Source organism: Vombatus ursinus, unplaced genomic scaffold, assembly GCF_900497805.2.
Source record: "Vombatus ursinus unplaced genomic scaffold, bare-nosed wombat genome assembly UNPS02000577.1, whole genome shotgun sequence".
In the NCBI taxonomy this organism is placed as follows: domain Eukaryota; kingdom Metazoa; phylum Chordata; class Mammalia; order Diprotodontia; family Vombatidae; genus Vombatus; species Vombatus ursinus.
The window spans coordinates 7282774-7295009 of NW_020940355.1; the positions used below are offsets into that span (position 1 = coordinate 7282774).

The 12236-nt window shown below is 41.4% G+C and overlaps 1 protein-coding gene across 4 annotated transcripts in view; it reads left to right on the forward strand.

Annotated features, from left to right (window-relative positions):
- The first annotated feature begins 1131 nt into the window (after positions 1–1131).
- Positions 1132–12236, forward strand: part of KIF13A (kinesin family member 13A) — a 241287-nt gene continuing 230182 nt past the window's right edge. For all 4 annotated transcript variants that reach the window (XM_027874865.1, XM_027875016.1, XM_027874940.1 and 1 more), the window contains exons 1-2: positions 1132–1205; positions 1702–1792. In XM_027874865.1, coding sequence (XP_027730666.1) covers positions 1151–1205; positions 1702–1792 — 146 coding nt within the window. In that variant the 5' untranslated portion in view covers positions 1132–1150. The remainder of the gene's footprint in view (positions 1206–1701; positions 1793–12236) is intronic.

Sequence of the window (12236 nt, forward strand, 5' to 3'; positions counted from 1 at the left end):
AGAGAGAGAGAGAGAGAGAGAGAGAGAGAGAGAGAGAGAGAGAGAGACAGAGAGAGAGAGAGAGAGACAGAGAGAGAGACAGAGAGAGAGAGAAGGAGGAAGAGAGAGGGAGGGAGAGAGAGGGAGGGAGAGAGACCTGCAACGGTGGAGGTAGTGTCTATATTGGGAGTTCCCTATTCATCACAGGTCCACAGGTCCAAAGGGGGGGGCGGGGAGAGAAGGGAAGAGGCATCAGGACTGAATCTTGGAAGACAAGGATTATGGAAGTCAGAGAATAGGAGTGAGGGCACTGCAAGTGCTTTTCTGTCTGCATAGTATTTAGCTTCGTGAGTGAGACCTGTCAGAAAGATTCCCGCTTTGTAAAGGGCTTTCGGGCCTGGGGTGGAGGCTGGCGTAAAGCAGAGAAGAGAGTTTCGCTATTCCGGGTGGGATCCCTCTGGGCAGAAACTCAGCGGGCGCCCACGCAGGTGTGGCCTGGGGCGGCGCTGGAAACAATGCAGCCGCCCCCGAGCTCGGCTTCCCTCGCCCGCCCTGGCCAGCCTCCTGCGAGCTAACAGCGGCGGCCCGGCCCGAGCCTCTTCGTGCCTTTCCGCGCCCCTCACTGGGCAGCTCCGGGGCTCTGCGCTCCTCCCGCCCCCGCCGAGCGCCACTCGGCCGTTTCCGGATTTCTCCGGAGCCGCTGCCTCTCGGGCCGACAGAGCGAGGCTCGGGAAACTGGGAGACGGGAGCTGCCGCCGCCACCGCCAGGGCTGTGGGCGGAAGATGGCGGTCGGGATGGGGCCGCCGCCCGGGCTGCGGCGAGCAGCGCCCTCGCAGGGAGCTCAGTTATGCAAACGAGGCTAGAGAAGGGAGAGTTGAGGCGCCGCAGCGACACGCTCTCTCCTCCTCGCCCCCTCCCTCCTCCCTCCTCCCGCCCGCCCCTCGCTCCTCTCGGGCAGCGGTTCCTGGTGTCTTGCGCTTCCCCCGGGATGGACCTTCCGACGTTGCACCGCCCTTCGCTGCAGACGGCGCAGCGGCCGAGGCCGCGCACGGAGGCTTCCCCGCGAGGCGCCCTGTGAGCGGGGCTGCCGCCCTCGGGGAGCAGCGGAGTCCGGGCGCCGGGCGCGTGCGGGGCTGGCTGGGGGAGGGGAGGGCAGGGGGCTTGGAAAACATGTCGGATACCAAGGTAAAAGTTGCCGTGAGAGTTCGGCCCATGAACAGGCGAGGTAAGTATCTTTGCTTCCCCCACCCTCCTTTTCCTCCTTCCTCCTCCCTCCTCCTCCTCCTCCTCCCTTGGCTCGGCGGGCAGGAGGGCAACTTTGGAAAGCGCTCGGGGTGGGGAGGTTTGCTGGCGGGCGGGCGGCGGTGGAGGGGTGGGAGGGGAAGAAGGAGGGAAGCCGGCGGGTGGAAGGGCAGAGAACCGAGCAGACAGTGGCCGCCGCTGAGAGCCCTGCATCTCCAGTGGCGGGTGCTGCCCCCGTGCACCGACTGGACTGTCCTCCTCCACGCCTCTGCCCCGAGCTGTGCCTGGGAGCTGCTGCCGGGCCACTCCAAAAGAGGGTGCCAAGCCCGGCCGAGGAGCCCTGGTGGAGGGGGAGCGTTGGGAAGGGACGCAGCACACCCAAAGCTCCAGACATCTGTCGTCGGTGCAGGGGGAGGCGGGCTTGAGTGATGGATGCCCAGACTTTGCAACGTTCTTCTTTCTTTTTGCCCCCCTCCCAGAACTGGAACTGAATACAAAGTGCGTGGTGGAGATGGAGGGGAATCAGACTGTCTTGCACCCTCCCCCTTCTAACACCAAACAAGGAGAAAGGTAAAGCCAATAACTAGAGGGGAGGAATAAATACAACCACTTAAGAGTTGTTCAAGTTTAAGCTAGAGAAAACGAACTGGTTGTGCCCTATTGTTAAAACCGCTTCAAGTTTGTCACCACCAGCTCTTGTCTGAGGCTGCTGGAAGTCCAAGTTCTCCTCTTCCTCCCTCCCCCGCCCTTGGAGAACTGCTGCACTAGGACAGATGACCTAGCAAAGACAAGGACAAGTCTTAGATGGTTATCATAAGCTGTGATAGAACCACAGGGCCATGGCCTCAGAATTTTACAGCAGGAAGCAACCTTAGAGATTATCCGAATTAACCTCTTTTTACACCTGAGAAAACGGAAACACAGTTGTCTAGGGTCACACAGCTTGCCGGGGGTAGAACCAGCACTAGAATCCAGGTCTAGGGACTCTGTTCTGTGCTCTCCCCACCACATTGTGCGGTCGCTTGAGGAGGTCTACTTTGGGCATTGAGGTTTAAAATGTGAAATCATAGTAATTTAAAACAGTCTTTCCCAGTGCAGTTTGAAACCTGGACTACTTAATTTGGTGCTGAGTTAGGAATAACCTGACTGTATGTGTGGGCTTTAATTTTGGGGAAAATAAAGGTTATTCTCTGAGATACATAGACACTAGAGGAATTGTAGAAGACGGGCCTGTATTTACTAAATTGAAGCATATTTGCATTTGAAAAGTAGTAACTGTTGGATCCTTATTAATTCTGAGCTGTTCTGTGAAACAGCATGAGAAAATGTTCCTAAAATGATTCGAGAATGTGGCATTTATCTGGTAAGCCCCTGAAAAGAAAACTGTTGGCATTCATCCAAAATACCATTGCACTAGACTGTAAAAATAGACCAGAAAAAAAAAAGTTTTATTTATTTATTTATTTTTACAAAACTATTTCCTCTCAGGGAAGGGAGCTAAGAGTGACTTGGTGTGTTTCTCTAAGTCACCTGTTGATTGATGTTCTTGGTGAATTTTTCTTCTCACAAAGATCCCAAGTGAAGGTGAACTTGAATACATAGCTTTATTGCTAAAGGAAGCAGTCATTACTGCTCTGTAATTACAGGGTGTTCAGACATCATTTTGCTTAGGTGTAGTAAAAAAAATAAGTGTGAAGGAACAGACATTTCTGGTTAGAGATTTTTGTAGTATTTGTGTTCATGCTGGCAAGTTGTTTGTTTGTTTTAGCTCCAGGGCAGGCAGATTATTTAAAAACACTTCAAACTCTTCAGGGTTATGGGGTTAACTTCTGTTACTTGCTGTTAATTTTTATGGTAGCACCATATCCCCAAGCTGGGCCTGACATCCTTAAACTGAGTTTGGCTATGTAACACTATAGTATACACAGAGTTGATACTTCCCCTATATAACACTACTGTGCAGAGTTGATACTCTGCTTCTCTCTCTCCCCCCCCCTTGTAGTAGTAGTAGCAAAATAATGGGGGTCCTTTTCATTCTTGCAATAAAGTTACAATCACACACATTCAAATATTTATCTTTTTACTTGGGATGTAAAATAAACATCAGAACCAAATCTGGTTGGTTACATTGTTTGGGAAAGTTATCCTGCTGAGTGCAGTTCTCCCTCTTCATCCCTGCTCCAGGTGCAATATTTTTATTCCTGTCATGGTGCTGCTTCTGTTTGACTTGCTGACCTGACACCTGCTACGTGTCACTCAACCAGAATGAGATTGCTACCATACGTTAATGTTTAATGAAATAAAGTGTTATCATTTGCAGAACAAAGTAAATCTAGTTCTGTGGATTTTGATCCCCTGCACTATGGGAACAATCGTTACTATAAATAAATGGTTACCTAGATAAATATTTAGGATCTTTATCGAAAAGATTTATGTGTTGATTTCAGGATTCCTGTCTTTTTTTTATGAGTAGTCAGTCAACTAGCATTTATTAAGTGCCAACTATGAGCCAGTAATTAGTCCTTTATTCATTTGCCCCATAAATGAGAATGAAAAATGGCATTACAGAATCATTCTTGCCTTGAGAGGCCCAGTTCTGTCTATGAGATTCACTCTATGCATGGGCACATTCAGCTTACAGATGAATCACCACCAGAGGTCTGCTTCTAGATTAGGATTAATACCTCAGCAGGGATGAAGACATCAAATGCATTTTGGATTTCTTTGTGCAGCTTGGTTTCATATTTCTCTGCAGGGTTTTCCCCTTAAAGTCCCAGAACATTTTAAAAATAGAAACAACCCCTCACTTTCTTTTGCTGGTGGTTGATTGGTTTCAACACTGCTCCATGTTATGAGTCCCATAATTCATTTCTATTATTTGATTTCAGTCTTCCATCCTCCTGAGGGGAGGAAGAGACACTGACTGAGGAAGTAGTTGTTTTTCCCCCTAGAGATTCTGCTGTTTTGAACCAGGAAGGTACTTAACTCAGTATTGGAAAATCGGCTGAAAAACAAATTAATGTTTTACTGAAAGTGGCAGAAATCATCACAAGCTGGAAGTTCATAAATCCAAGACGGCAAAAGTTTGAGATCTTTTACTCAGGGAAAACAGAGGCAGGATCATATTGATTTCCAGGAAAAGAAAGTGACAGTCTTGACTTTTCATGGTTTGTTCCCCCCTCCCTCCTTCCTTGGAATTAAATTGAAGAATATATAGTGAGGACAGAATAGATCACAAGTTTCATTTTATGCTGTGTAACCTGTAATGTTTTATCTTAAAAATATAATGCATTGATTAATTTATTTGAATAGTTGAACTACCTAAATCTATTCTGAAACATTACAAAATGTTGGGTTAAAAAAAACCACCATACAGTGATAAAACTGTAAAGTCAGAAAATTATTAGGATGAGGAGGAAGCTGTTGTTGTTTTTCCTTCATTCTTCGAAGAGAACCAGTGATGTCAGGGAAGTGATGCCATGACTTGCAAGTGAATTGGATTTGAGGGAGGGAGGCCTGTGCAAGGTCACCAGCCTTACTTTCTTCTCTGAGGCCATCTGGGTCCAGTGGCAAGATTTAGATCAGGATGACTGGAGATGGCCCATCAGGAGGAAGCTTTTTGTAAATGAGGGCTAAAATAAGCCTGTCATCAGTTATAACAGCAAATGTTGATTTATTCTGTGGAGATAATGGGTGGAGTATGTTGTTTTAGGGGCAAAAGGTGAATGGGATGGAATCCTTATCTTAATATCTGCAGTGGTTATCTTATGTGTTTCAGGCTTGTGGATCTGACCTTTTACAACTTGTAGTTTTGAAATATTGCTTTAAAAGCAATACTTTCTGTAGAAGTTGTGTTTTTTTTTTTCTTTTTCTTGGAGTGTCCCAACAAGGAGGTATTAATGGAAGGTGGAATTACAAAACATTACTTATCTTGGCAGCTTTGTGAGGAAGTGAGCTTTCCTTACACAGAAGTTAAAAGGTTGACAGCTTGAATTCCAGCCAATTTTTAGCTATACAATACCTTCTTCTGATTAGTCTATACTGACACTGTGGTATAATACCTATGAATTAACTCAGATGCAAACCTACCATTACAATGATTTGAGTGCTTCAGGGGTCAGAATCAGTGCTTTTCCTCTCTACGCTATAAGATGTAGAGTACACTTTGCACAGAGAGTAGAAAAGAAGCAATCGTCAAGTTACTTAACTTGTTAATTAGCTCTAACAAATTTTTATCATTAGGTTGATTTCATTCCTTCATTCAAGATGCTTCTGGGATGGTGCTTTATGACCCATAGTCCAAGCAAGCATGCTTTAGTAATATTGGCAGATTTTATTAACATAGGCCATTATGATACTGTTCCTCTCTGTTTGTGAAGTTGATTACAAGAGAATTTCACTTCTACTTATCTAGGGTGATCTCTTGTTTTTGTTGATGAGTAACATCAGGTAGTGAGTTTAATATTACCATACAGTATTTTATTTAACCGTTGTAATTTCACCTTATTTGATGATGAGAAAATTGATTGCAAATTAATGAATAGATGCAATCCGGTAATAGCAAAAACAGGCCAAAACATAGTCATGCCTCTTAATTGCCATCCACGAATAGGTATAAAGAAAAAAAAGTGTTTCTCTTAACTTTTTGAGATTGCAGGGAATTCTGTGTCTTCAGATGAGGATTTGTGCTTCCTTGTAGCTGTCTTATGCTTTTTGACCATGTATACCATTATTAGACATATGAACTTTCATTTTTTTTCCACCTGGTTTAACAACGTGATATGAAGAGACACCTTGCTAAACATTTCCTGTATTTATTGTTTCCTTCTACCTAGTTGCCTGGTGGGTTGATTACTTCATGGAAATTACTTAACAAATATGGGTTTCAGCTTTACATTTGGAAGACCAAATTTCTAGAAATGTTTTTGTAATGTTTCACTGGAAAAGAGTATTCATCTTAATCCAAAATTATGCAGACTTTTGATTTTCCATAGCTATTGTCTTTTCAAGTTAGAATTTAGACATTATTTGTTTGTTTGTTTGTTTGTTTTTGATTAGGCAATGGGGTTGAGTGGCTTGCCCAGGGTCACACAGCTAGTGTTTTGTGTCTGAGGCCAGATTTAAACTCAGGTCCTCCTGAATCCAGGGCTGGTGCTCTATCCACTGCACCACCTAGCTGCCCTGACACTATTTGTTTATTGATAATTCTGGTCTATCCATTAATGATTTAGCTTAATTATTGCTGGGTTATTTCAACCACTTTAAAAATTCAGAATGTACTGACATTAATTATATGCTTGTTGGCATATCTACGTTCTTAGTTTATTTCCTATGTAATATTCAGGGAAATAATTTGAAATCCAGACATCAACTGTACAGTTCTGTTTTAGGGAAATTTTGAGTGTGGGTTTACTTGGGTTTGAGAACAGCCTCAGGTCCATGAGACCATTCTGTCCTAAAGATTTGTACCATTTTGGGGAAGTTTGTTCTTGCAAAAGTTGTTCAGAATAAAAGGAAAATGAGTGTTTCAGAGTGTGTGATTTTTATTAAAAATCTGGAACGTAAGTTCTTCCATTCTGTTTGCATCTGAGTTAGAAGGAGGAGTTGAGCCATGGGGCAGAATGAGGAAATTGGCCAGGTTCCTGTGGTTTCATTACTTTATTTGAAGTGATTTTCCAGCAAAGCATGCACATTTGTGTTTAAATATAAGGTCAAAAATATGTTTCAAATTGAAAGAGGTCTGAATTTTGGATTATCCATGGCTTCTGATTTATGCACAACTGTGTTAACCTCCACTGGTGCAAATAATTGAGTGGTGATTGTAGAAAGTGCTGCTTTTCTGCTTTGGGAATTTAATTTTGCTTTTATCTCCCCCCCTCCCCAGTATGTGCTTTTAAAGATAATTTTTATTTTACTCTTTTTCATATTGGCCATTGGCCAAGATATTCTACATTTGAGTGTTTTTTGTGGTTGTTTTCAATCTGTTGAACTAAGTCATCTTGAAGCTAGACAAGCAGAAGTTAATGAAGGTAGGTTATCAGTAAAGAGCATGGGGCTTCATCCCATTTTTGATTAACTTTTTCCCTGAACATTCTTTAAGATGGAGGAAATGTCAGGAGTTTCTAGATGAAGAATTGTCTTGTGATTTTTCATAAAATTTTGACTCTACGGATAATATAGTTTATTTTTTACTTTGGATGCTCTTTGATATAATGAAACTTACATTTTGGTCTGTAATTGTATAATGTTATTAACTTCAGGATAGTTAGGTAATAATTAACTGTGAGGACTCTCAGATGGAAAGGTTTAATTCAGATTGTTGTGGTCCTAAGAGAATGTGATTGTCTGGATTAGAATTTGGAGCTCTTAATTTTCCTATGATATATATATATATATATATATATACACACACATATATACATATACACATATATATATGTTTGTTGAAAGATTTAGTATGGATTCAAATCTTAGCTCTGGCACTTACTGTCTAAATGACCTTGGAGACAATTTTTTTTTTAGAGGCAGTTGGGGTTAAGTGACTTGCCCAGAGTAAGTATTATGTGTCTGAGGCCGGATTTGAACTCAGGTCCTCCTGACTCCAGGTCCAGTGCTTTATCCACTGTGCCACCTGAGCTGCCCCCTAAATGACCTTGCACAAATCTCAACCTATTGGAGCCTTTATTTATTCATTTATAAAATCAGGGTAATAATATTTAATAATTACATACCTCCCGAGATTATTGAGGATCAAATGTGATAATACATGTGAAGTGATTTTCAAGCTAACCAAGTAGCTCAGTGTAAACACAACATATCATTCCTAGGATTGTACAATTTTGACATGTTTTACATGGTATTATTGATTTTATATTATAGTTTCATAGGTAGAGGAAACATTGCATGGTGGATAGATTGAATGAACGAAAAAGCGTTTATTAAGTGCTTATTATGTACAAATACAGTGCTTAGTACTGAGGATACAAATAGAATGGCAAGGCAGCATCCGCTTTCCAAGATCTCCCATTTTAGCAGAGACCACCCAAAGGAGGAATCAGCTACAGGGCAGAAGGAAAGACCTAGTAGTCATAAAGACACATCAGCAAAGTTGATTGTAATGTATCTTCAGTGTTATTTTTGTTAATAAAGGCATATCTGTTTCTAGCATTGAACTGTTTGATAGTGCCAAGGACTTTGGCGCCAAGAACTTTTTGTTTGTTTTTTTTTTTTTTTAGTTGGGCAATGGGGCATCAAGACCTTTTTTATCTTGGTGTTCAGTAGCTGTGATTGCTGAGAAGGTGAACTTGTAGAGGCAATGGACAGGTTGAATCTCTACAGTAGTTATCTTCCCTGAAAAGTGTTTGTTAGAGCTGGACTGGAAGTAGAGCCACTATTTTTTTGGGGGGGTGGTACTGCTATTTCTCGGGGCTTTTGGACTTACTAGCACATTAGTGACAGTTGATCAGTGACTGATGTTGGTGGTGGTAGGAATGGTGGGTCCCTTCTCCTCAAGAATTGCTTCTTTCAATGATGGCTACAAGGGGTCTGATTGGGAGCAGGGCTGGTGGTTCGGGTCTTTAAGTTCTTGAGTTTAGAATTCAGAACTATTTCTACCATGATCTGAGGGGAGTTGATGGTCAGGGTGGTAGTGGTGGTTTGGTTCGCCCCCTGGCTGTCCCTTTCTACTTCATATGGACTAACTTGCCTGCTTTGTTGGTGGCAGTTGGTTGGCGGTAGGTGTTGCTGATGACTGGGCTGGCAAACTCTTTTTCCACAAGGGTTGCTTCTCTAGAGCATGACTGTGGGGGCTAGAATGCTGAGGTTAAGAGTCAGAAGGATCTTATTCAAATCTTGCCTCTGGCATTTGCTAGTTGCTTGACTTTGGGCAGGTCAGTTAATTTCTTTTGACTTAAGAATTTCTAAGTCCTAGACAGGTTCTGATCTATGGGTGGGAGTTCCTTACACTGATAAAATTATAGTTCTTTAAATTTTCATGGGTTACTGTATAAAAGCTGAAATATATTTTAGGTATCTAATACAACCCCATTATTTTACAGATGAGAAAACTGAGTTTCAGATAAGGGAAATGACTTTCCCAATGTCACAAAGCTAGTTAGTGGAGAATTGGAATTCAGATCTAGATCTCATTCTTATTCTAGTGTGCTTACATATCATGAGCTAGAACCAGTTGGGAGTATTCAGTAAGCTGGTTGATTAGATGACTTTGGTGGGGGGTGTTACTGAGTTTTCCTTGTAGTTCCATCAAGTCACAACTGTATCATTACATACACTTAATTATTTTTATTGACATCTTTTATATTTACATTGCTTTCATTTCTTAGTATATGCATTTCCTCTCCCCCATCCAGAGAGCCATCCCTTATAATAAAAAATAAAGGGGGAGGGGTAAGGAAAGCAGTTGAGCAAAACTAGCCAACTTGTCAGCTGGGTCCAATATGCAGTTGAATAATGTACCCACAATATATCAGGTGAATAATGGGAATTTTTAGATTGGGAAAATCATAATTCAACTGGAGAATAAGGAGGTAACATTTTTAGTGACTGAGATAGTTTGCATTTTGATTTACCTCTTATTAATTCATTTAGAGGGACGAGGAGATTACTGTGGGGTAGGGAGAGTCTCTTTTCTTGAAGGAGTAAGTCTTTAGACTGAAAACTGAAGGAACCTTTGAGTGAAACGGCAAATTTGTGAAGTCTTCACATATCTGAAGGAATTGTCAGTCAAATAAAGAATCTAGGATGCAGACATTTGAAATATCACCTATTTTAGGTAGTGAATGAGAGAACAACAGAGCAGCAGCTATTGCCTTACTATATATGAAATTGTCACGGTAATCTGATTTTGACCTGCTTTCAGTTATATTTCCTGTTGTACAGTGGTGTTCTTTTTGTGATGTAGAGATTAACAAGCAAACAAACCTCAAACCCAAACGCTACAGTAGAGCTGGTTTATGCAATAAATATGAATATCTGGAGGTGAAGAAATGGCATTTCCAGAGCTGTTCCTTGAAACCTTTGTTTAGAACTTTGTTTCCTATCTGAAATGTGGCCATATCAAATTCTAATTCTCCCTAAACACTTTCTATCTTAAGTTACAGGTATGTAAATGGGATTTGCCGTGTAAGTTGCTGCAGCCTGCTCAATTTAAGACATGTTGTAATGTCTGTTAAATGGCTGGGAAACAACATCAAAGCATAAAAATCCCCAGTAGTTTGTCCACCCAGCCCAGCCCTGTCCTGCAGACTCTGGTGTGTAGGTGGGTGAATTCTGCAACTGGAAGGAGGAGCCTGTGTGTAATTCCCTCCAGAGGAAGAAGATTGGAGACATTTAAGCCAGGGAACAGGAAGGAAGCCTTTGAGGAAAAGGAAGCATGTCTTTTGCTCTTGGCTCTTTGTGTGTTGTCTTGAGGAGGCACTCCCTAATTTAGAGCTCTGTCCTGAAGGACCACAAATATTCATGTAGCTCACATTCAGAGAGCTTCAGATGGAAAATCAGAAAGATCAAATGCCAATGAACTGTCTGAAAATACCGTTTACAAGGGCAGTTCAGATGCAGTTTATCGCAAATCGTAGAAGTACAAGCAATAAACCCACAAGTAGTTTGTTGAATAGATTAGCAAGCTTTTAGATGTACTTAACTTCTGTGGTTCACTGTTACAAGTTCTTGGAATTGATGCTTATTATGTTTACCTACTTATTATCCCAGCTACACTGAGAGCATGTTAGGGCTTATATTACAGGGATACTTGCAGTAGTAAGTACAGTTGTTTTTTTTTTTTTAATTTTTTTCTTTTCCCAGTTGTGTAGCAGACTTTTAGGGCAGAGAGATATGAATAATATTTTCATTTGTTTGGGGTCATTCTTTTCTCTCATTAGCCGCTTTTCTTTTTTGTAGCTAATTAAAATTTGGTATTTTGAAAATTTTAACAAAGGTTACCTTAAAATGGTGGAAAAGAACCTTGAAAGCTACTTGAAATTTAAAAGTCAGACTTGCAAGTCAAAGGATTTGGAGTCCATAGGTTGTGAGATGGAGCAGAGAATGTGTGGAAAGTGGTGGTGTGATTAGATTAAGATTCATTGCTAGGACAAGTCAGTAAAAATAGGCTATCTATCTAATCAACCAACTTACCAATTTATTAACTGTCATCAGTGATGAAGTAGTTGATTTGAGTTATCTAGCTGTGTGGCCTTAAAAGAGTCACTTTCTTTGATACTCAGTTTCCTCCTCTGTAAAATGGGGGTGATGGCAAACTAGAGTATTTCTAAGGTCGTCCATTCTAGTTAAGACAGCTTCTAAAATTTCTTTTTAACGATCAATAGCATCATCAAAAGTAATGGATTTACATTTTGTTGACACAAACCTATTTAATCAATCTTTTTCAAGTTATAGTACAAGTATGTAAAATTAGTATTGTCAGTTTTTGAAATTGTTTCAAAAACCATTTTATTAACTCTCTTTTGTGCATACTAGTCTCCGGGAAGGGTTCAAAGTTTAGGTAAGTCCCTTTCCTTCTGGAGCCTAGAGTACAGGAGGTTTTTAAGATATCACTGACTTTGATTGTTAGGATAATAAGTGATAATTAAGGATGTGATAATTTGCTTCCTCCTACAAGTGGAGGCTGTTGTGATAGTCTTAATCTAAGGTGATGGGAGCCTGGACTAGGATGATGTCACTGTGAGTGGAAAGATAGAAATAGCCAACAGATTAGAAATTGTGGTGGTAGAACTGACAAGGCTGGACAACTTATTGGATATATGGAGTGAGGAAAAGAAAAGAGTTAAGAAGGACTCTGAGGCCACGCACCTGGAAGTCTAGGAAGATGATGGTCCTTTCACTTAGAAAGAAGGAAGTCAGGAGCAGAGTTGTTGAATTCCTTTTTGGATATGCTTTTTTGGTGCCTGTGGAACATTGAGGTGGAAATACCCAGCAGAGAGTTGAATGTCACTGTTTGGCAAACTGACAAAAATCAATCAATGAAAAATATGTGAGACTG